Here is a 23,817-nt window from a genome sequence, read left to right as displayed (position 1 = left end):
ATAAATTCACCACGAGAGTTGAAGATGATCGATCGATCCGTTTCGATTCGTAAACTCCGCGTAACAAGAGTTTTTCTTCGATTATTTAACAGGCGCAAAAGCAAAGTGATCACGGGTAGAATGGGCAGGCAAAAGGCGTTTTCAAGAGTAAACCGGCTCGCGCATTTACACCAGCACAATATAAACCAGACAAGCATGCTTAGGATAATAAACAAAAAAGACGACGCCCACATTGAATTTTAGATCAATCGTATCGATACGCATTACGCTTTTAAGATACGAAAAATAAATTAAAGAAATCTATGCTGCAATGATAAAGATTAGAATTGATTTTCTAAATACAGGTGTACGGATTTCTACAGTTATCTTTTTATATATAAACATATTCTAATATTCTTTAACTGCGTTTATAATTTTTTATGTAGAAAGATATTTTTTTTTAAATAATTCTTAATTTTTGAAATAGATAATGAAACCAGTCATTTTTTATATTTTATTCTAGTATCAAATATTAAATGACAAAATTAGAACAATACGTATAAGCTGTATATCTTTTTATTCACGTATGTATTTCGTATTGCATATTTTTAGGGGAATATTAAACTTCCTTATCGATAAAGAACGTTGTAAACAAGTTTCCTCATTGGTCGATGAGCAGCCAATAGGAGATTCGGACAATGACATCGCTATAATGTGATTGCGGTAAAAGTCGAACGAGTTTTGATAGAAGAAAATCAACAGGTAGAACATATTATAGTTTGTTAATTTGCAGTGAAATAAAAGTATAGGTAAAATATTTTCGTTTACTATTATTAAAAAAAAAAAATCTATTGCTTTTATTTTATTCTAACTTCTCGTATTTTGTTTTACAGCATAACCTATTTTAGGTTAGTCTAAGAAATAGAAGAAACGAGATACAAGACAATTAATTTGATCTTAACAAGCTGTGATAGATTTGTTAGATCAGTAATTAAGTATTTGATTCATTATACTATAATTATGGATCCAGGAATAATATGTTTTCGTCATTGTAATATTAAGTCTGTCTTTTGTAAAACTATCCCAGAAGAATGTCCATTGTGCAAAGAATTTATTGTAAGTTTTCGTATAGAACCATTTAGAATTCCATATCCATTTACAAATGCAGCAAGTCAATCAACTTCGATTGTAATTAAACCTTCTCATGGTACATTTTTAGATGATTATGAAATTAATGATCTTTTACATATTGGAGTAGTTAATTCTAATGGAAATCTTATTGAATTTGATAGATGTGGTTTAATTATTAATAATTTTGCACAATGGACAAGTTGCATAGCAATGAAAATAGTACCGATTTCTTGGAATTATTACTGGGATGAAATATTAAATATTATGAGGCGGGATATTAAATGGAAGTCTATTAATTACAATGAAGATACCATGAATTGTTTTGATTTTGTTAGAGAATTTTTAAATATGTTAAATTTTACTAATCTACAATTTGAAAATGCTGAGGATATGTGTAGGGAGCTCATATTACCTAAACTTAATGAAGCTATTAGATATATTACATTATACAAGAAGTTAAAATATAGTGAATATTTTATATCGGATTAATTAATAAAAATGTATATTAAGCAAAAAATAATATTTATTACTGTTTTTAAATTTTTTACAGATAAAGGCATAACATTAAGCTTCCTTATCGGTAAAGCGCGCGTTGTGATTAAAATTTCTTATAGGCCGAAGACTAGCCAATAGGAAGCGCGTGCTGTTACGTCGCTGACATATGATGGCGGCTGAAGTCGAGTGGATTCTGATAGAAATATTTCAAAAGAATAACATGACATAATTGTGTGTTGTTATTATAGTTTTTTTATTTGAAATAAAATAAAAGTAAGTAAAGATACAAATTTACTCTTTCGTTTACTATGATTATAAAAAATCTACTGTCATTATTTTATTTTAATGTTTTGTACTTTGTTTTACAGGATAACCTATTAGTTCTAGTTATGATGATCTTGAGGAATAGAAGAAACAAGATACAAGACAGTTAATTTTTGACAAGATGATCATTTCAAGATTAAGAACAAATCTATACAACAGAATAACTGTTTTCAGAATTCGTCAATGTATAAGGAGTATAGCAAATGATAGTAATGACAATAACAAGTTTGACGTTATTGTCGTGGGAGGAGGACATGCAGGAACCGAAGCCTGCACTGCTGCTGTTAGAATGGGTGCTAAAACTTTATTAGTTACGCATAAAAAAAGTACAATCGGTACGTTGGATAATACTTGTATTAAATTGTATTATTGCTAGATAAATCAGTTAATTAATAATTTATTCCTAATATCTAGGAGAAATGTCGTGTAATCCATCCTTCGGTGGAATAGGAAAAGGAAACCTTATGAGAGAAGTTGACGCTTTAGACGGAATTTGTTGTCGCATATGTGACATCTCTGGAATCCATTATAAAATATTAAATAGAAGTAAAGGCCCAGCTGTTTGGGGCCTTAGAGCACAGGTGGATAGAAGTTTATACAAACAACATTTGCAGGCAGAACTTTTCCAAATGCAGGGTTTAGATATATGCGAATCATCTGTCGAAGATCTCATATTAGAAGGAAGTCCACCGGAATGTCGTGGCATTATTCTTCGTAAGTTTAAAATATTTTTAATTTCATTTGTTTTATATGCTATTTAACTATTTCTTTACTAGCTACTCATTCATAGATCGTCCATGTAAAGGTCACGTATAAACAACCTACCGATCCATATAGGGATCATATTCCATGTAATCATTAAAGAATTTATATAGAACGAGAGGATTAATAAAGTATATAAATATTTTAATCTTCTTTTTTTTTACAGGAGATGGAACTAGAATATTGAGTAATGCAGTAGTCATAACAACGGGTACTTTTCTCAAAGGTGAAATTATTATTGGATTAGAGAAGAGACCTGCTGGAAGAATGGGGGATGAACCTAGTATTGGATTAGCTAACACATTGGATCAACTTGGCTTTAAAATGCAACGACTTAAGACTGGTAATTATATCATTCATTTGTAATATATTTATTCGTTTAAATAAATGTTATTATTAAATTATATCGTTTAGGTACTCCGCCAAGATTATTAAAATCAACAATAGATTTTTCTAAATGCGAGAAAAATTTCCCGGATGAAGTTCCCGAACCATTTTCGTTTATGAGCGATGGAGTATGGCTTCCTCCAGATAAACAATTGATTTGTTATTTGACATGTACAAACGACAAGGTAGCTAAAATTATAAAAGACAACATGCATTGCAATTTGCATGTTACTGAAGAGAAAAAAGGTCCACGGTATTGTCCAAGTATAGAAAGTAAAATTCTAAAATTCGGTAAAAGCAGTCATTTTATTTGGTTGGAACCAGAAGGATTGGATTCGCCATTAATATATCCAGGTGGTTTGTCATGTACATTACCTGCTGAAAAACAACAAGAGTTGGTTAATTCTATACGTGGATTGGAAGAAGCTAAAGTAGGTAAGGTTCCATTTATAAATATCTCCTAATAAATAAAAGAAAAATCTAATTTTTGTTTTATTTTCCACAGAAAAGCCTGGTTATGGCGTAGAATATGATTACATCGATCCAAGAGAATTAACCGTAGAATTAGAAACAAAAAAAGTTTCGGGATTATTTCTTGCTGGGCAGATCAATGGTACAACTGGGTACGAAGAAGCAGCGGCTCAGGGTTGTGTCGCAGGCGTCAATGCAGCTGCTAAGGTGAACAATTATTTTTAAATTAAATATTGCAATGAATAGTTTCCAGATAAGATAATTATAAATGCTTGTTGTATTTAGGTTTTGAAAAAAATACCATTAATTATAAGTAGAACAGAAGGCTACATTGGTGTCCTAATCGATGATCTTACAACACAAGGTACAGACGAACCTTACAGAATGTTCACTAGTCGTGCTGAGTTTCGATTGAGTTTACGTCCTGATAATGCTGACTTAAGACTGACAGCGAAAGGTTACGAATCAGGTTGCGTTAGTAACGAAAGATTCGATAGAATGACAACAATGAAAACGAAATTAGAACAAACTATACAACAGCTCCGTTCCATTGTCCAATCGAATACCAAATGGAGAAAAGCATTGCATATGAAAATGAGTAAAAGTACTCAAAATAAATCTGCTTTTGATTTATTGGGAATGCCAGATCAGAATATAGAATTTACAAAAATAGCCAATTTATGGCCAGAACTATTTGGACATTTAGTAAGAGATCCTATCTTCGAACGAAGATTGAAGGTATGGTAATTGTTTCGAGAATACTAGTTCTTGCAATATTTATGATTATTAGTTATCCTATCGTAAACGTAGAACGCATGTAGAATAATTCAACTCGTTGATCCTAACACTCTGGTTAAGGTCAATAAATGAAATTGGCACAGATTCATCTTTGCTGATTTTAACCAATCAATTGATTTTACAGATAGAAGCAACCTATGCTTCTTTCATCCATCAACAAGTCAAAGTAATCGACGAAGTTAGAAGAAATGAACAAATGTTAATACCCCATGACATTGATTATAATTCGTAAGAAATTCTTTATTGTCATAATTAATTAGATCAAATAATTAGAAGACTATTTACATAAACCTATGCTCTTGTTTACAGGGTGAGATTAAATTTATCTACGGAAGATAAAGAAAAATTAATGGCAGTACGACCGCGAACGGTAAGAATTGTTTTCATTAAATTTTTTTAAATATGTATATTAAACAAAAATTTGTTAACAACTTTCTTTGTGTTATTTCAGATCGCTGCGGCTGACAAAATTTCAGGGGTAACACCAGTAGCAATTGTGCGACTTTTACAATACGTTAAATATAATAGGATATATGAAGATAAGCAATAAAAGTGAAGTATATGAAAATGTACAAATATCTATAGTAGGTAACATAACATTAAATAAATTTTCTTTCTCTAATATGAAGAATCATGAGTTCCGATGAAACCGAACATGCAGAGAGTTTCTGACATAGCGAACTTTGCTGATTTAATTAGGGAGGGTTCGAAGGTTCGGTAATTATAAACTTCTAGGTACGGAATTCTCTACTGAAACGTGTCTAGGGTAAATGTCATTATAAGGTCTGCTTATTTCTACTCAAGTTAGTAAATATATCTATAACCAAATACATGCACAAACCTTTATATTCTAATATTTACAGGTACAACAAAAAATTCATTTTATGTTGTAAAAAATGAACAAAATAAATTTATAATCAGAGGATGAGAAACAAATAAGAAAAGAAAAAAGAAAGATAATTTTATACATAAATGCAGAATGAAATTCGTTAGTACTAGGAGTTTCTCTTTATTGCCATTAGTGCGATAGTAAATACTGTTTACGATACATCTCGTTTATGGGAATGGTGTATTGTATTGTATTTAATCGGCGCTTGTACGTAAATCGAATGCTAGAGTTTGCGCTTATATGAATGGATTTTATTTTTTTTTTCCTTTTTTTAAATTTTTTTTTTATTACTAATAATAAATTCCTCACGTGTATTCTACTGTAGACGGGCTTATAAATATAGTTGACGCGCTGGCTTTTAATATACGATCGTCCTTAATATGCTCGACGATTTAATACTATTGTCTCTCGTCATTCCTCTCTCTCTCTCTTTCTCTCTCTCTCTCACACTCATTCTCTCTTAACCTTTCTCTTTCTCTATCCTCCTCTTTCTTTCTGTATTAATCTTTTTATTTTTCTTTTAGTAGCCTCGTTTTATATCCTCGAACTCACTCGAGGTGTGTGCATACATACATATATTTCTTTATATTTTCGTGGTATATTTGGGCAAAGTAAAAGCAGAAGCCTTCATCACTAGCTCTTTCTTTTACTTCGCCTCGGCAGATGCTTCTACATGCTAGAGATAAACGAAGAATAAAGGGTAAAAAGTGACGAGTGGGATGTTTCCCTTTTCATACCACAAATGATCGTGCCAAGAGCCACACACACACACACACCCCTCATACCTCTCCTTTCTCTCCCTGTGTCTTTGATCTTTCTATCTTTTCTCGAAGAACCATCTCGATGTTGTCTTCCTCCTCCTCCTCCTCTTCTTGTACCGATGAATTAAGCTTTCACTTTTCCCCTATCTTCGTCAAAGTTGATGGAATAAAAGAAAATATAAAAAAAAAATTCAATTACAAAAAGAAAAGTAATAAATGGAAACATAATAAACGATTCGTTTTACATTTGAATTACGTATTTTACGTGTACTCTCTGCTGGCAAGCTATTATCTTTAGTTTTGTTACACGTAGTACCGTTATATTTATTTTTATATTTATATATATATATATTTATATATATTTTTTTTCTCTTTCTTTCTCTACAACATCTAATTCGAAATAAATTAAATCGTTAAGGCTACGATCTATATCAATCTATCATATCGATCCAACTATTAGTATATTACTTTTGTCGTAAATAGTATTCTTGGAGAATAAATGTCTACTCTCGTCCCTTTTCATCGGTTTAGATTTTTATTTTATATACGACAGTGTCATGATTTTTTTTTATTATCGACGTGTTCAAACTTTGTCGCATATCGAATTTCTGTCGTATATCTATATCCGCAATCATTATTATATTCTAATCGAGTCATTTTTATACAACAGGAATAATAACGTTAACGTTTATTCCTCTGTGACATACGTGTTAAATCCTAAATTCTACGATCTAGTTGCGTGTATTGGCAGTTTTAATATTAATAACAAAAATAATTTTAATTATATAATCTAATAATAATAATAATCATCATCATTATATAATATACAGGGTGAGATTCACTTATCCCAAAAATTCGTTTATGTAAGTTGCTAATAATGGATAACAATTTCAACAACTTTTGTAAACAAATGGAAGGAAATATTAAAAATAAATAAAACAATTTGTTTCTCGAGCTATTTCGAAGAAAGCGATTTTAATCTCACCCTTTATACGATGCGAAATAAAAAATAAATGTGTTATGAAAAAATAAGATTAAATACGATGACGATGTTTATGATGATGATGATGATGATGATGATGATGATGATGATGATGATGATGATGACGATGATGATGATGATGATGATGATGATGATGATGATGATGATGATGATGATGATGATGATGATGACGATGATGAAGATGATAATGGTGAGTTTTTTCTATTCAGTGACAGTCATGGACATTAGATCTGCATCTAATTAAATGATTTTATTATTCTTGCAACGCAAGAAGTACTTGACTTTTGTTTTATATTTTTCTTTTCAAAGTTTCTTTAGAATATTATTTTTAGAATGAATAATGATATCCAGACGACTGTCACCCCGTCGTTGTTTTTTTTACGTGTGATCGTTACGCAAGAATATGTGATTTAATCATACTTATTGCTAAGAGAACTAATGATGAACGCTAATTATATATTATCATTCGCACCAACACACTGATACGCGAGTATCATATGAACATACACACATACATTAATGTAACGCACGTGTCATCGTCGTTATTATTACTTTACATACGTAAGAGAGCTCCTTTTTTCTCTATTTTGTTTCTCTTCTCAATTTTTATTCTTTGGATTACAAAATTAGTTAGAAAGAAAAAGAATCGACGAAGGTAGAATATTCTCGGATACAGTCATTTAATAGAGATAACACGAGAACAAAAAGGATAATTGTTTTTTTCTGCAACTATCCGTTTCATTCGTATTACAACAACAACAAAAAAAATATATATATATAAAGGAACTAATCAAACTTTCTAAAATGACCCGTTTATGTTTCTTTTTTTCTACTCTTCGAAGATCCATCAAGTTTTGCAGTACTTTTTTTTTCTTTTTTTCTTCTCTTTTTTCGGACAACACGCACATTAGTCGAATTGAATTCGATTTCGATGCGTCTTCTTCGACGAGAGAGATTGTTCGAATCGAGACAGCGGATATCGTATTTCAGTCTCTTTTATGCACCTGAAGACAAAAGATTCTTTTCTTTCTTCCCCTCTCTCTCTCTCTCTCTCACTCTCTCTTTCTTTTTCATTTTGAATGAATAATTTGAAAGCTCTTACAAGCTTCTTCTTCTTTAATCACTAATGTCGTCTATCGAAAAATCGTTAGAATCGATCAACTCGTGTTTTTCTAATATTAGACGAACCAATAAGCGTCGTAAAGTTTCAGTATTTTATATTTAAATAAATGACAATATTTTTTATTGTATACGTGTATATATGTATTATATATATTTTTATATAGTTTCTATTAATTTCTAATGTACAAAAGATGAATGTGATCTGCAAAAATGTTTATTTGCAGTGTGAAATTTGTATATAGTATAATATTGAATATCCAATAGAATATAATATACGATTTTGATAAGTTTAGTATTTTTGAAGTTAATATTATTGTATCATATTGACTAGTTAATATTTAATTTAAATATACATACGTTATTAATGATTTATTTAAATATAAAATACTGAAAATTGTGACGTTTATTTAAATTATTGGTCAATTCGATATAATTTGGCATGTTAAACTTGTCACACATCTGGAAGGCATTTAAAAAGGCATCAAATTTTTATTACATATTACGAAACGTCGATCATGCTATTTCCGATATTTTCTATTTTCATTCATACAAATATCTAATTTTTAGAAACTAATATTAGGACAGGATGTTATTTTTTATTTTTCTATTTTTCTATTTTTCTATTTTTTATTTTATAAAAAAGAGGGGATTCGAAAGGTCGAAAATCATAGATCACGGAAATCATAGATCGTGACTCACGTAGATCGAACTTATGTATTTCGATGATTCCTCGAAGACTATTTTGAATCGACGATGCGAAATGCAAATTTGAAATGACATGTGTATATATCTATAATGGCACACTTCCAGACGATTTTTGACAGAAATTGGCAGTATCGTTAAAAATACTTCAGTATAAAAGACTTTTTCTCCCTTTTTTCACGATTTTACAAAAAAAAAAAAAAAAAAAAAAGAAAAATCTTAGCTGTATTTTTTGATGTAAAGATTTCTTTATCTTTTTCTTTTTTTTTATTTTGCGATCGCGATAGGATAGAATAAAAAAAATTAATGACGTATACATTTGTAAATTTTATGAAAAATTTCTTCAATGCCGGTACACACGATAATTTCAAATGACAAATAATTGTACAACAAAATTATCGGATATTTCAACAAAACACACTAAGCAATATATTATTTATTATTTTTTTTTGTAAAGATTCGTGGATCGGTTGATGAATAATTCTTTTTAGAATTTTTATTATTTCTAATTGTACTCTTAATTACAAATTTTGTGGTCCCGATATTAATATTCCAATGGTTACACCCCCCTCCTCCTCTTCATGAATAAAAATCATTTATGATCCACGAGAAAAATTGTAAGAATATATATGAATAAAATTCGAAGTAAAAAAGGAGTTAAGAAAGTTAAGAAAAAAGAAGAAAAAGAAAAAAGAAAATAAAACAAACGCGAACTAACAGATAGTTTTTGATGGTCGTGCAAAAGAGAGAAATAATTAATTAATTAAGCTCGATTCGAAGATATTAGAGAAGTAGACGCAATGACTATATTCGATTAGTAAATTGGTAACAAACGTATGATTATTTATCAGTCGTATTATCATATATCGACAATTTATTAATAATCTCTGTAAATGGTCAAGTATTTTCTTCTTCTTCCCCCACCCTCTCTCTCTCTGTCTCTCTCTCTCTCATCTCTCATCTGTTTATATACATTAATAACAAGGAGTATCTCGATTAGAATGACACAAATTCGTCATTTAAAGAATCTTCTTTGCCTTCTTATGGTTCTTATTTTATTTTATTGTTTTTCAATTTCATACGCGAGTATTCTCGAACCTATTATACAAGTATGTATTCGCGTATTTGCATATACATACATATACGTGGATCTTGAAGTATATGTCTTTTAATAAATATGTGTAAAAGTCCGTTTCCAGAGAGAAAGAAAAAAAAAGGCGTGTTAGAAATACATACACCTCTGCTTCTAGGCTTTCTCATTCCTGACTAAACCACCCACGGGCTTCTTTTCAAGGTCAATGACCTTAGGACGGAAACGCATTGACCGTTGATGTTTGCTGAACGTTCAAAGCATCCTGTCAAAGTCGTCGTCATCGTCGTCTCGTCATCGTCGTATTTAAGTTTGCTTCAAGATTATCCTTTTCTTATTGTTTTAATGTTTAATCTTGAATATTCTCGAAGTGAGTTTAACAGATGGTTTCCAACGGTGCAGTCTTCGTACTTGGATTCTGTGTAACGCTATCACCCATGCTGGGCATACCGTGACTGGTTGTACTAAGGCCATTACCCTGCCGACTTGCGTTAGTTCTTGGATTTCTATTGCAAAGTCTTTTCAATGCTGCTCTGACCTGAGGCTGGCAACCGACCACTGCGAAGATCAGCACACCTTGGAAGGCGTTTATCAAGTCGGTGAAGTACCAGATATATTGTGGACCACCTACTGCCCAGGAGACTACATCAGCAACCCATGTGATACCCATTACGATCACCAACTTCATGCATACCCAGCCCAAGGCAGCCCTGCTTAACAGAAATTTCATTTTTCAACATTATTGATTAGTATACGTATTTAATTATAATTTAGATATTTAATTGGTAGGTTTTTATTATTTTAAATAATTTTCTTTTCGTTTTTATATATATATATGAAACAAACGGTACTAAACAGGGAGTGAACGAAACTATAAACTTTTCAATTATTTCTTTTTTGTTTTAAATTAACTTTGTACATTGACATTTTAATTCTGTTATAAAAGTTCAATTTTAACTTTTATCATCTCTATGTCGGGTGTTACTTGATATCACATTTCTTACACTATCTCTAAAGTCTAATTATACAATGGAATTTTTAAAATAATTTCAAATGTTGAAATTCGGAATTAAGGAGTGCATATATACGATTAACAGTTATTTTATATTTAGTTAATAGTTTCCTTCAAGATCTTGTACAAACTGAAGGTTTTAAGACATTTTCTTAGCTTTGGATTCATATTTTGAAAAGCAAGTAAGACGGACAATGAAAAGAAAAAACGAGAAGAAATAATCTTAGGATAGTCTGCGGTAGACCGCTAGTAACGTAGACGATATAATCGGATCGATAAAAAGATCGACGAGAAGAACCAGTCGATGAAATGAAATAGCTTAGCTCTTGGATCGTTGCTTGTTCTGATGTAATAAGGATAAGAATGAATGAGAATCGATGATTGATCCAAGATTCCGATCGATTGAAATAATAATAAATTTCATGGATCGACTACTTCTGGTTTTATTCGATTAATTCATCTAAATAGACTGTTTAAATTACATTAAATTAACGTTAATTTATTCCTCTTATTTAAATATTTTAAAATGAATCAAGGAAACCAGGAGGACAATATCGTAAGACCCCGCAATGCCTACTCGAAAATTTGTTTTGCATTTATTATATTTTAATTAATAGATTAAAAGTATATTGACACACAAAAACATACTTTTTGCCTTTATTAAATTTTTATAATTCTTTATCCCTAAAAAGCATAAAAAGAAATCTCAATCCTATAAAAATATCGAATAGACAAATTGTACATTTTGAAACATTAAATATCAATATTAATATTCTTTACATAATTTAATATAGATTGTTTTTTTTTCCTGGAGACACAAAATTATATTCCGCGGAGGATTATCGAATATTTGTAGTTACGTCACTGAAGAAAACGTATGTAAAGAAATCTTCAATACTTTTCTAAACATTTATCAACGACACAAGGTCTTTCTCTGGATCGTAAAAATGAGAAAAAGAAATAGAAGCAAAAAACGAAGTTTTTACGATCTATGTTTTTTTTTAAGTTTTTTTTTTTTTTTTTTTTTTTTTTCATATAATAGCAACTACGTTTCGACGAAATCGTAAATCCTGTTGGCACGATAGCAAAGAGAATAAAGTTTATTGAGATCGTTTCTCCTTTTCTTGTCCGTGCAAATAACATTTTTTTACGGAAATCGAGATCGTCAATATCAATCTAACGATTGAGAAAAGAGAATGGATATTGAAATGGGAAAGAAGAAAGATAAGAAGAAGAAGAATAAGAAGTACGAATGAAAAGTAATGATATTTGTTCCTTTTCTTGAACATAAATATGACTTCTTCGGAGAAATTCAAACTTATTCGGTTGGCCAATAAATAAGTTATGTCAAAAACTTCAATATAAAGAATACTCTCTATGATATTTTATATTTAAATATAAACTATAACTATAAACTTGGACGTCATTTATTGGCCATATTTTTATAGATTTAGATTTATTTAATATTATTTATAAAATAAGAACGATCAATCCAAATATTGCAAATATTCTAATCATCTAAATTAGAGTCAAAGAAAATACGAATCGTTTGAGAATAACTCTCGTGAGAGGACCACTTTCATTTGGAAGGTTGAAATGAAACCAGTTATCCTTGATGTTCATCGCTTAAAGCAGGTCGTCCTTCGGTCGAAAACAAAGCCCTGGTTTCTTCTTCTTCTTCTTCTTCATTTTCTTTGGATAAAAAGGATTCAAGACGTTCGTTCTGATTCACTATGAAATTGAGTTTCTAACTATTTCAAAAGATTTATATAGAATATATAGAGTACATAGAATACTTCTTCGAATATATCGAATTTCAGTTAATTAGATAAACAAGGTTGAAGTTACAGAGTGCATCGATCGCATAACTTGAAACATTATTGGTTGGTTTATTCTCGTTAAGTAGATCACAAAGTTTTCTCAATCTCGTCCGAAAGAGACCACCGTGATTGTTTATTAAACTCCTTTGAATGCGGATTTTGTTTGATCTAGATTTATGAATCCTCCTTTCCTTTATAAGTATTATAAATTATATCGTAAGAAATAATTCAGAGCAATTTCTTTACTTACCTTTCGGTAGTGCTTTTGACAAATTCACCCTTCCAAAGACCGCAAGTTAATTCACGTGCGGTGGCGGCAAAAAAGAGAAGATTCACGGCTAAAAGTGCACCGATTGGTCCGAAGAAATATGCGAGAATTTCCATGTCACCTGTAAGACGTACAAAAAAGTATTCAAATTAATATACGTGCTGTGTTACAAATTTTCTGTGATTCGAGTTAAATAATAATTATCCGAATATTATATGTCGTCATGTATTTATTTCAATTTTATTGGTCGATTTTAGCACGTGGATCCGGACCACCGAGACCGCGAGAAATCCTAATATTCTAAATTTAAATCATCTCCAGATAGGATAAGCCGGATCTCTTCGATGTTTCGAATTTCTTCGATTCAATAATAAACGTTGTTGCGTTTTAACAATGGGGAGGAAGGCGAGATGAAGGAAGAAGGAAGAAGAAGAGAAAGAGGAAGAGGAAATGGGTTTACTCAGGGATGGAACTATGATACAGCAACATTCTGCAACGCGAGGGGGGTGGAAAAATTTTGCATTCAACTATATTAGTATACCAATATTAATATTCTTTATACAATATAATATAATTTGTTTTTTTTTTCCCGAACGGTCGTAAAATTTCATTTTGCACAAGGTTCTTCGTATATTTATAATTCCATAACTGGGTTTACGTGTTATACTTACAATAATTAAATTCTAACCAGGCGAGATTTGATTTTATTTTCATGTTTACCATAGATGAGAAATTTCACATCTCTTTATCTTTCCTTCTTCCTTGAAGTTCGCGCGAAAATAGATTTTTTTTCTTTTTGTTTTTCTCTTTCGCGGATCTCGAAAAGGGAGGAGAATAAAAATACGATCGAGGACAGGAAGATAAATCTGTTAGACGATCGTACATGATTCACCGGAAGTGTGGAGCAATATACATAAAACTTAACGAATCGCGATCGGTTTTTGCTTTAGATAACGTTTCAAAAAATATATACACACTTGAGAAAAAGAGAGAGGAAGATACACGGATACATAGAAGTGTGAGCTGATAGAAACAAGCATTACTTTTATCAAATAATTTTCTTGTATCTTTAAAACCATTTTCGTAATTGCATGTACTTTAACAGTCTATGTTACTTAAACTATGTACCCTTTTCATCTTTTCCCTCTTCTTCTACAAATAAACTTCAAAATAAAATCTTATTTATACAGGTAGTATCTGTTATACAGGAGGTAAATACTACTAATGCACTTGTAGTAATACTTTTAACGGGTATCGAACTACTCCAATCGACCTACTTTTCGAGCAAACGAGTCTCACGAAGAAGCACCACCATGCCAAATCCAGGTCAAACTGTTAAACCTTTTCTTTTAATATTTTACTTAGGTTAATAGGATGTATCAATATTGTCCGAAGTATTTTAATAGTAAATATTTTGATTTAAAATATTTTTACTGGATTAAAGTTCATCGATTTTTTTTCATTTTCGATATTATCCATTTATCGATTTAATGTTTTTTATGCAATTGTAATTTCTACGGGATCATATTTCCGTTATTTCAATAATTTTTTATAACCCATTTTTAAGATCCTAGACTATAAGAAAATGTAAACAAAAAATTATCTTTTTTTAATCAGCTAGAATATCCTCTTAATTAAAATAAACCTTTAATTTGTGGACCATCTGTATAAAAGTATAATTTATTTAGGTACGTTGTTCCTTTTACTTTGATATAATCATGAAAAATTCCAGCGTGAATAATTCGAGAAAGGGTAACATTTAAAATGTTGCGAATATTAAACCAGTTCATTACACATTTACAGAGCTTGTGGTTATATTTCACGATTGTTTGACCATTTGAAATAATAAAATTGGCAATTTTCCCTACGGCAAAGTTTAAAGAGAGTATACAGGAGGAACATTTAACAGTATTTTAAAAACATTTTCTGTAATCCCATTCCGGATGATCTAGTCTCTTCGTTGATTTGCTTCTGAGCTTGAACGAAAAGTTTCGAGCGGACGTCAAACTCAGGCTAAACTCGTCGGTGAACTTTCGAAACGCTGTGTATCGGATTCGGGCCGGTTTACCAAACTTTCTCTCTCTCTCTCGCTCGCTCTCTCTCTCTCTCTTCGTTCTTTTTTTTTCTCTTTCTCTCATTCTTTCTCTTTGGGTACTCTTCATCTCGTCGCTCGGTTCGCTAGCTGCCGGACGAACGGAATATTAAACGAATGCAGAAGAGCGAACTTGTATTCTCTTCGGCCCTTGGCTTCCACTTTTTTTCTCATTCACCACGGCGTTCATCAAGAAGGTTCAAAATTCAACGATCGTACATACCGACAGAGAGAGAGAGAGAGAGAGAGAGAGAGAGAGAGAGAGAGAGAGAGAGAGAGAGGTAGAAAAAAATAAAAAGAAAGAAAGAATGAAAGAAGAAATAGGCAGATAGAAAAGTAGGTAGAGGAAGAGTTTCACACAAAAATTCAAAACTCTTTTCAGTGCCAACTTTTTACCTACCTTCCTTCCCCCTTCTGAATTTATTTCTTTCGAGAGACAATAACGAACGATTCATTTCAAAGTACTCGCGAAGAAGCAATTAGATTAAACGATGTCTTCCTTATTTCATTGGCTAAAGTTAAAAAGGAAACCATGGTTTTCGACTATTATCGATAATCATCCGTAATTTTACTCTCTCTTTTTTTCTTTTTGTTTACATTTATTTAAGTTTTTTTTGGTTTTTTTTTTACTTGTTTCCTCCTACCGTAATAGACTTTAAATTAGAATAATTTAAAAGAGATGGATAGACAGAGAAAGCAGAAAAAAGTAATCTTATTCTCCTCCTCTGTTACTTTTTTTTTGTTTTCTTTTTTTTTTTATATTTAATTTGTCTGTTCTGTATCGTAATAGTCTTTAAATTAGAATAATTTAAAAGACAAAGATAGAGAGAGAGAAAGTACGATAGTTCTTTCTTACCGTTTACGAACGACACTATCATCTATATTCGGTGGCTTTTGGCAACCCGCCAACGATAGCTGTTCCGCACGGGTTGTATCTCACTCCATGGCAAGCCATAACAAACATAAGTGAATTATGTCCACGCGTGCCTGTTCGATACTTTATGGCACCACCGTCAAGCCCGATTAGCTCGCCATTGAAAACGTTTCGCGAGATCAATTGCGATCGTTTCTCCACCTCCTCCTCCTCCTCCTCCTCCTCTTCTTCCATATCCACCTCCGCTTCCTATTTTCCCACCTCCACATTCTGTTCCTTCTCTGCATTCATACTTTCTCTTTTCCCCACCCTCCGCCCCTCTCTGTAGCTTCTTTTTCTTTCTCTCTCTTTCTCTCTTTCTATCTCTCTTTTTTATCGTTTCCAAGTTTCGGACACTTCTGCAATTTATGTCATGCGATACCCTTTTAATCGTCGACGATATTTCGGATCGTCAGGCAGGATTGTTAACGGCCCCCCCGCCCCCCCGAAACTGTAACGATCCGTTTCTCACGTGTTTTCAACGATTCACTGGTATGGAATTTTTAATTATCGTTAGATAGGAAGACACAGGGAGATCGATTATCTATTTGGTTTTTGGTTTTTGTTTTTTCTTTTTTCTCTTTCTTGACACAATCGTACGTTTATACTTATTATAACATACATATTGTAACATTTGATTTTCGAATAAACAACAGTCCAACATCTGTAAATGGTCTGAAAGTTTCCAGACCGCAGATCAAACGTTTAGAATTGAAATTCGAAGTTCTCTAACTTTCTAATTCCCTCCAGGTGTAATTTCGTGATAAATACCACTCAGTTAACAGTCATTTTGGATCTGATGTTTTATATATCAATTGAGTCGCTAAAAAGATTACGCGGTTGAGTCAATTCGTTGATATTTTTTGTATCGTATTTCATAAGAGTTTATTAGTATTGTATATGTAGAAAATATAATGTGATAGAAAAAATACGAGGATTTCCATTGAATTAAGTATCTCAAAATAAATAAGAATAATTATATTTCAAATCAAATATAGGAAAAAAGAATTTTAAATTTATTAACTAATGTAATCGTTTGATTAAAAACAATGTTGGTACAGTAGAACGTTCAAATAATACGCAAATTAATTTGATATTGAAAGTACTCGGGTAGAACAAATTGAGATAGTCCTTTAAAATTCTCAACCATTTTCAACGTTAGCATCGTTTAGGATAAGTAATGGAGAGTAGACGATAAATAAGGGTGAGTTTAAAAGGTCTTCTCTAGAGTACTTCTCCTAAACACTTCTCTTAAGCATCCGATAATTCCTAGAACGTTTTATTAGCATATCGAGCGTTCTATACGTTGATTACTACATGCAAACGGTCAAAGGTTTCTATTACGTTTGTTTTTTTTTTGTTAGATAGTTGTTATTTTCTTCGTTCTGTTGCTATCCTTCTTTTTTTCCTTCCCGTTTAGTAATCGTATTAAAAAGTGTAACGAACCGTAGGACGATACACGCTACGCCTAGCTCGTGTCGGATTGTGTATAACAGGATTTCCAATACGGCACGTGCAATCGACCGTTTTAAATCGATTAATATTTGCCAGAGTTTTACGTTTATACATAAATGAAACTTTGAAAATGATTTCTCTCCCTTCCGTCGCTGTCCTTTTAAATAAATCCATAAAAGTATATGGATACATTTGATTAAATTTCTATACGATTTGTTTGTCTTGTCGAAGATGAAAAATAATTAGCATACGAATAATTCGATATTTCGCATATTGGAATAAGCTTTCAAGTAGATACTGTATACATAGATTTCAGTAAAGCTTTTGATACGATTAATCATTCGATATTATTAAATAAACTGCGATTACTAGGTCTTAATAACTGTTTACTTTTTTTCGATGACTAGGTTTTTTTATCTGGTAAATCTTAAATAATTAAATTTAAAAATTCATTTTTTCTAAAGAAATTAAAGTAACGTCTGGCATTTCTCAGAGTTCCCATCTGGGTCCGCTTCTTTTTATACATTTTGTTAATGATATATGTCATGTATTTAATAACTCCAAATTCCTGTTGTATGCACATAATTTAGAAAATCTTTAATTGTATTGACAATTCCCTAAGTGTTCAAATGATTCAAAAGGATCTCAATAGGTTGCATGAATGGTGTGAGATTAAAAAATTATCTCTCGATCAATCAAAATGTTATACGGTTTTAACCAACTTTTCAATTATTATATAAATTCTACGTTACGAAATAAAATCCTCAAAATTCACCACGAAAACGGGCCCTCATACTAGAATATTCCCTTAAAGAGATAGTTTTAGTTAGGGTTGGCTAGCCTGCCTCCAAGTTTATCTTCCTATCCTATCGTCTATGGCATTCTAACAAGACGCTGTAGTATAGCACACCGTAGCAGCAAAGTCCTTTGCTTGGCTTGTTCAGCTTCTCTCAGCACAAGGTATTGCTTCGCTGAGTTGCGAAGCAGAACAGAGTTCAAGATAGTCCGATGGAGTTTCCCATGGGACACTATTATCCTGATTTACAAGCGCGACAACGATTCTATTTTCTGCCTTCTCCGCAATCAACCTCTACTGTGCTACGACATCCAACTGTTGTGCATTTTCATTCTTTCCTATCTTCCCTTTTATCTATTTTTCCTTTCTTTTCTTATATATCCGTTTCTATGTGTCTCGAATGGAAACTCCTCTATGATGAATGAACGAGAAACCATAAAAGTTTCTTTCCCGCTTCATTAGGTTTTCTCAAAATCTACATACTCGCATGCAAATGATAAAAAAAGAAAAAAAAAAGAGAGAGAGAGGGGGAGAATAATGTTCTCGCGTTAAGAGCACGTTTATGGTAGATCCCCTTTTTAAACACGCGAGACAAACAAAGACTATACACGTAGGAAAGAATTTAAAAGATTCAGAAAGCGGTAAGTTAAACGGGACAAAATCCCGTTCTATCCTCAATGGGGAATACATATTGTAGAAGAAGAGAGAAAGAAGTTGCTTTCGTAACATAGAAAAAAAAAGGCTACACGCAAATCGTTCTCGGTTCGTTTGAGGAAGACATCGATGCACATTACAGTGTGACGGTTATGTTTGCAACGGGTATTTGCGAGGACTTTGGGATCAGCCACGTGGGATTATTATGGGATAAAGGAGATTACGAATTGCGAGGTAGTCTTTCTCTATCTTTCCCTTCTCTGTTAAATAGTCTGCAACTGTGCCGACCGCGAATAAAGACCACCCTTTCCTCCCTTCCCCCTTTCTACTTTAGCCCGCCCCATTTCTATTTTCCCTTTTTCTATCTCTATTTCTCTCGTTCAATTTTATCCCCTCCTCCTCTCCTTCACTTTCTCTCTAGTACGTTACAAGACGAGTTCTTAACAAGTATATACCCATCCCTACACACAAATACACGTATATGTATATACAGAATACACTCGTAAATTCAACAGGCACACTTGGACAGAATGTATATTAAAGCTCGCGGGAGTTGTACCGGTTATTATTAGGGATTCGACGGTATTAAAGGTACTTTGGTCTATCGATCTTCTTATTTCTCTTTTTACTACCCTTCTATGCGTACTCTCTATGTTATATATAAATATAGTACAATATTCCGTGAGGCAAATGATATTTCAAGTAATCCTCTTACCTCCAAGTATTTCTATTATGCCCTTTGCGATTAGGTACGAATGATGATGGTTGGTGGTTCGGTTTATATTAGTTTTCTCTCTCTCTCTTTCTCTTTCTCTAAACGTAAGAACAAACTTTAACATACGTAGACTTTTAATTAACCGTTAGAATCCCTTATACATGCGTTAAGCTAAATTTTCGCGTTCCTATTCCCTTTTCCAACACTCTGTTCGACTTCTACGCATTCATTATGGGATATCCAATATTCGTTTAATAGGTAGATATCCTCCGAATGGTAATTAATTCGATGCCCGTCCCGCGCGTCATTCGGACTATCGTCGAACGAAAGCAATTTAGTCGGTACTTCGAGTTTGCCTGAACGGCCCTATTAATTGGCGGAATAATCGGATAGCAAGAGATGACCTTCGTTCCTCAGCTTTACTCATTCTTCCTATTGTATCATTTGCAATAATAAGTTTCATTATTAGCTTTGAAGGAAAACGATTGCAATAATCGCTCGTTCTTTCATTTTCGATTTATATCGATGATTAAAATAATGAGTAAATGAAGATATGAAATGGACAGGGAGAATTTTTAAATATATTAAAAAGAAAAAAAAATAGCGTGTGTACTTATGTACTTGCGTCAGAAGTTATATTTATTTGGTGTGATTGAAATATTAATTTTATTAAGGAATAACGTGTCTACTAATTGTAAGAATTCATACGAGTTAGGAACGAAGGGAGATGGTAAACACGATTTATGTATATTTGAATTAAATTAATTAAATATTATATGCAGCAATTTTTTATCACAATTTAACAGCAGGATACGTATAAAGTAATGTAATAATATATCCATCCGCGATCAATAAACGTCTATACATAATATAGGTATACAAGCAGATATTTGTAAATATGCTTGTAACATGAATTATTTTTCATTCAGATGTTCATTTAATTGAAAATAGTGAATTAATAATAAACCGGTATAAAATATATTCAAATTTAAGTTTCTTTAACGGCTAACTTCATGGTTCTCTTGTATGCTGCGCGCGCAACTACAATTTTACTCTCAACGCGCGTACGTATAACTTCGAAAAAAAAGGATAGAGAAGATCGATCTTACCATAAAACCAGCATTGCTTTTCTCCAAAACGAGGCCTAAGATAGGTGTACTGAGTCTGGGGTGAAAGATGATCCAGTAGGGCAGCCAATCCCGCAACCAAAAGGGGCCCACCCCAAGCATAACAACCGTACACTCTGAGCCGCAAGGTCTCCTGGCCTTTCTCCAAACTTGCTGGTCTTAGATCTCTGGAAAAAAGAAAGAACAGATTATAGTAGACGTAGTAGAGTGAGACGACGTTGAACGTAAAACAGAGAAATGGAATAAGATAAAACTATTGTAAAGTAGAAGATCGTTTTTGTGCACTTAAAGTCGGAGTTGAAGAAATTCGACGAAATAAAAAACAGCGAAACGATCTTATAGTTCCGTTTTCTTATTGTCGAGGATGGTTCTTCCATTAAAAATAAATGGGGGTTTGAAGGCGAGGAGTGGGAAATTATTGCGTGTAACTCTGTCTCGGATGATAAAGGAAAAAAGGAAATATATATTATTTCTGGATATTGTGTAGCAACGTGTAGTATTATAATGTCGGTAGGTTATAGGTACTCTATGTTATTGCGTGCAATTGTTTCTGTTTCCATGCGTTACAATCGAATGATTTGTAATCCAGGAGATATCATTTCCGCAACCACCGTCGCGAATAATCGATATTACGGATTTCGTTCGTTTTGCTGCAAGCATAGTGGGTAGAGAGTACGCAGTATTCATCGAGAGAGAAGATTGAAAAAAGAAAATGTCACCGCTGTAATATTAAATGGAAATCTTTTTTCCTTTTTTGAGGAAGGGGACCCTTTTTTGTAGGGGATTTTCATACGTATACAAATTTATGTGGATGGGAGGGGAGAGAGAGAGAGGAAGAGACAAATAGGCCCTCGAAGAGTTAACCCATTCGTTTGGTGGTTATACGTCCTTGAGAGTAGCGTACACGCTTGTTGAAGGAGTGCTGACGTCAGAACGATTATCTCGGTTGTCCGCAATTAATGCATACATTGCATTCTCCGAGTGCCTTGATCCCTACTCTAACAACTTGCTCTGTCAACCACACGAGAGAGAAAAGGGTAATACAAAATTCATGTTTATTATTCAAGGCTACTATTTGTTGGAAAACTTTTACTTTTGTTTTTATCTATCATCCTACGAATGAAATATCGACGAGGTGTAATCGCTCGGGATATAACTCGTTTGAGTTTTAACGCATGTATCGTAAAATTTACAGTAATACTTATAATTAGAGGTACACGCGTATTTACTGTATGCGTACTGAAAATACATAGAAGCATATATGTATAATATGTGTATATATATGTATACATATATTTTATATGTATATCGTCGCGTTAGTGCTTGCCAAGGCGACGAACACACCGACCGAATTAAAAGGTCGTCGCTAAAGTTTTTTGGGGGTTTATGAAATTTTACGTTGCAACTAGGACTGGCGTGATAATGAAATATGAGAACGAAGACTTTTCCCAAGGACTTTTTATTTTTGTTCATTTTTATTATTTGCCTTTCTTTTTTTTTTTACTAGCTCACCTCCAGCGTTAGAAAGTGAAAAGAGTAGGAAAAAAAAACGTGAAAGGGTTGTTAAAATCTTTTTACGATCTATCTACGTCTGGACGACAAACATTTTATATTCGCGAATAAATTTGATTGAAAGGTCGAGGAAAGAAAAAAAAACATTGTGTAAAATCTGGAAACGTCAAAAGATCTCTTTCGATATCTACCACTCTGACAACTATCCGAATCATAAACCTTTGTCATTGTCTAGCAGCTAGTTTAACGGTCGCTATAACAACATGGGGAACGATGAAGCAGGATCGTGGAAAGAGGAAAAGGGCAAGGGTGGTTATACGATGATACAGGGCTTTACTACGAAGGGGTCGTTACTCGTAAATCGCACCCTATCGGTAGGAACGTTTTACCACGGAATGGCGCGTCGAGTGTCGCCAACGAGTGTATCGTCAAATAGAAAACAACAAAAAGCATCAACAAAATATTATACTTGATGGAAGTAAAACCCTTTCGATTAAAATTACAACACTTTGGGTTTTAATAATAGAAAGGAAAAGAAATGTAAATCTTTGTGCAGCAAGGAAAGAAGATTGAATAGTGTCTCCTTCTGATCTAATTTAAAAGCGTGAGTCATCCGATCCTAGTTTATGACTTTGTTTGTTTGCAATAGGAATGGAGAAAAAAACGTATTAATCTTGTTGAGTAGAGAACAAATTATTATTCCGGTAATTACTAATTACAAATGACATTGGTCTGCTATCTCTGGACAAATTCTTCCCCTATTTCCAACATCAGGATGAAAAGTTAGCGGAACGGTAAAGAGAAGCTTTACTGGTGCGTTTCGATGTTGGAACGACGCGGCGCCACGATAATTTTCCACCCACGTTTCTCGGCACGTTGCGCGTCCCCCCTACGATGGAAATGAAGCTAGCGGCAAGTTACAACTTCTACTACAGGGTAGCTACATTAAATATTACGTTGGAGAAAATTAGCGACCCCGTTTGCGGACTCCTTTCCTATATAGACGGAAAGAGAGAGACAGGGAGAGGAAAGGGTTGTTGCTCCTTCACTATGTATAATATTTATGTGTTATGCAGCTTGGTGAAAAGAGACCTCGACGATTGGCACGAGTTTTTCTTCTTTACCTTTTAACTAAATTACTATAATACATTTCATTTGGTAATTACAACAATATCACATTTTCCATTGATATTAGGCAAACAATTATAAATAATAATTAATCAGAAATAAACAATAATTAGACCGTTTATTTTGAAAGTGGTGCAAGTCCATTTTCTGTTGTTTCGAAAAAATAAAACGTTTGCATATTGGTCAATTCAAAAATATTCATTAATTATGTTAAGTCTGGTAATGTTTCTATTAATTTATCGATATGTAATTTGATTATATCAATTTCTCTTAGGCTAATTTAACTGAAATAATGTACATTTGCGGACTGCAAATGGATTGAAACCACTTTCAAAATTAGTCGATTGGTAAAATCGTTTAATTTCAATTTTGAAAAATCAAATATTACTTCAAATATATTTCATATTAATC

At 32.6% G+C, this 23,817-nt stretch overlaps 3 protein-coding genes across 8 annotated transcripts in view; 2 read left to right on the top strand and 1 right to left on the bottom strand.

Annotated features, from left to right (window-relative positions):
- The first annotated feature begins 662 nt into the window (after positions 1 to 662).
- On the top strand, positions 663 to 10,366 carry LOC122522853 (protein MTO1 homolog, mitochondrial). 6 transcript variants are annotated; one of them, XR_006305187.1, is made up of 14 exons: positions 663 to 788; positions 873 to 966; positions 1,661 to 1,878; positions 1,974 to 2,264; positions 2,344 to 2,643; positions 2,858 to 3,034; positions 3,106 to 3,513; positions 3,584 to 3,756; positions 3,835 to 4,287; positions 4,472 to 4,575; positions 4,657 to 4,717; positions 4,799 to 4,899; positions 4,977 to 5,130; positions 5,211 to 5,252. XR_006305187.1 is itself a non-coding variant. In XM_043644193.1 (13 exons), exons 4-12 carry the CDS (start codon positions 2,051 to 2,053, stop codon positions 4,895 to 4,897), a joined length of 1,989 nt encoding a protein of 662 aa, XP_043500128.1. In that variant the 5' UTR covers positions 663 to 788; positions 873 to 966; positions 1,661 to 1,878; positions 1,974 to 2,050; the 3' UTR covers positions 4,898 to 4,899; positions 10,286 to 10,366. The 6 variants fall into 6 exon arrangements, 5 of the variants coding, with proteins under 5 accessions (XP_043500128.1, XP_043500124.1, XP_043500125.1 ...); XM_043644193.1 differs by lacking the exons at positions 4,977 to 5,130; positions 5,211 to 5,252 and adding an exon at positions 10,286 to 10,366; XM_043644189.1 differs by having other exon boundaries at positions 4,977 to 5,636.
- On the top strand, positions 1,000 to 1,599 carry LOC122523268 (MKRN2 opposite strand protein). The gene has a single exon (XM_043644929.1). It carries the CDS (start codon positions 1,000 to 1,002, stop codon positions 1,597 to 1,599), a length of 600 nt encoding a protein of 199 aa, XP_043500864.1.
- Positions 10,261 to 23,817, bottom strand: part of LOC122522854 (probable G-protein coupled receptor Mth-like 1) — a 97,159-nt gene continuing 83,602 nt past the window's right edge. Inside the window, exons 5-7 of the mRNA XM_043644194.1 lie at positions 20,749 to 20,933; positions 12,997 to 13,135; positions 10,261 to 10,624 (exon numbers count right to left, since the gene is read on the bottom strand). Of these exons, the coding sequence (XP_043500129.1) occupies positions 10,291 to 10,624; positions 12,997 to 13,135; positions 20,749 to 20,933 (658 nt within the window). The 3' untranslated portion in view covers positions 10,261 to 10,290. The remainder of the gene's footprint in view (positions 10,625 to 12,996; positions 13,136 to 20,748; positions 20,934 to 23,817) is intronic.

Source organism: Polistes fuscatus, unplaced genomic scaffold (genome assembly GCF_010416935.1).
Source record: "Polistes fuscatus isolate 324 unplaced genomic scaffold, CU_Pfus_HIC Scaffold6, whole genome shotgun sequence".
In the NCBI taxonomy this organism is placed as follows: Eukaryota; Metazoa; Arthropoda; class Insecta; order Hymenoptera; family Vespidae; genus Polistes; species Polistes fuscatus.
Note: the sequence above shows the minus strand (reverse complement) of the source record. Positions and strands in the feature narration are given on the sequence as shown.